The following is a 1,542-nucleotide window of genomic DNA, read 5'->3' as shown; positions in this document are numbered from 1 at the left end:
GCGGCTTTTGGGCATGCTCTTTTGCAGCGCTGCCGTGCGGGTGTGAGTGTGCGGCCACACGTTTCTGTGGGTCCGGATAGCTGGCGCCTATGAAACGAGGAGAGTACTGCGCTGAAAAGGTGCGATGCATGGTTGCTGTGGCCATTACCGCCCGTGCCACTTACCTCTCAGTGTATCTCGCGTTGATTTCTGTGCAATTGCCTCTGTGTGTCCGTGTTGGAGTGGCGTGGCGCGGCTTGGTGTGTGGGTGTTCGCCATCGGGGGAGCGCCGCAGCAGTGCCGATGTGGGGGGAGCTTGACCGGGTGCACGCGGAACTCCCCACGTCAAGCACAAACACAGCGGCAGACAGGCCAGCCCTGCTGGAGGGGCCTTGGCGTCGTGCGGTGCCACATGTGCAAGAGCACGAAGCCGCACCGCTGCCGTGGCCCACGCTGCGGTCATGACACTTCCACGCCAGCAATAAAACCTTGAATGGGCAAGTGTGTCTGTTGCACGGGCTTGAGCGCGTGGCTCTGCCGGAACACGACTGCCCCAGCGCAGCTACCGTGAAACTACTGGTGCAGCCTTTACTACAGGATCTGCGTGGTGGCGACACGACGGCACTCTTCGACGCGCAGCGGCTTCAACCCACTCATCGAGGACTTTGAGCCGCTCCATGTGTTCGCCACGCACCACCCGCAAGAGATGTGAGGCGCACTGCACACACGAGCACCAGCAAGGACAACAACGACAACAACACATTGGTAGCGATTCTATTGATGTTTCTCCTGTGAGGGGAACAACACAAACAACAATTTATCATGTGGATCCTGCTGCACGTGCGGGCCTCTGTCCGCATGCGTGCATGCGTGCGTACTCGTGCCTGTGCCCCATTATCTGTGGTTTCCACGACGTGCTTCTCCCGCTTTGCTCATTGCAACCTACTTCTAATAGCCTTCCACCACACTAGCTAGCGGAAAGAGCCCCCAAAAGAGCGAAGAGTGTAAACCAAATCATAGCGGACACAAAATTCAACAACCAAAACCGCTGAAAAGGTTGTACCATATTACAACCACTACTATCTATCAGTAAGAGGAACGAAGAACATCAACAACAGGCACAGGAAGAAGGGGCTCCTCACTTCCTCATCATCGTTCGGCTCTTACCCCTTTCCACATACTCCGCACCCCCGGGTAGGATTAGTGGCCGGTTTTTCTTTTCTTTTTAGTGTTCCTACACTTACTTCGTGTCCGCGTGCTGTGTGTGACTCACCGCCGCACGGCCTCTCAGTCTGCTTTCTTCTCTGCGCAGCCAAAGCAGCAGAAGTAGCAGCACGGTACGTGGGTGGCGTCAAGGAACACGTAGGTAGGTGACCAACCGCAAAGCAAACAAAGAAATAAACCAACAAACAACAAACCACCACCTCAGCAATATCAGCGGAGTACGAGAGTAATAAGGAAGGAGAAGGGTGGATCAAGAGGGAATCGTTTTTGCACGTCGCTCGTTGAAAGTAAGAAGAATTAGGGGAAGGCGCGACACACACACACACACACACACACACA

The 1,542-nt window shown here is 55.1% G+C and overlaps 1 protein-coding gene across 1 annotated transcript; it reads left to right on the top strand.

Annotated features, from left to right (window-relative positions):
• Positions 1 to 124: 124 nt before the first annotated feature.
• Positions 125 to 472, top strand: DQ04_09781030 (hypothetical protein; the record flags this gene model as incomplete). The annotated part of the gene is made up of 1 exon (XM_009316051.1): positions 125 to 472. The coding sequence occupies one exon, from the start codon at positions 125 to 127 to the stop codon at positions 470 to 472; it is 348 nt and encodes a 115-aa protein (XP_009314326.1).
• Between the last annotated feature and the right edge of the window lie 1,070 nt (positions 473 to 1,542).

The sequence above is a fragment of the Trypanosoma grayi genome (assembly GCF_000691245.1).
Source record: "Trypanosoma grayi strain ANR4 Tgr_978_V1, whole genome shotgun sequence".
Lineage (NCBI taxonomy): Eukaryota > Euglenozoa > Kinetoplastea > Trypanosomatida > Trypanosomatidae > Trypanosoma > Trypanosoma grayi.
This window is presented reverse-complemented; position numbering and strand designations above follow the sequence as displayed.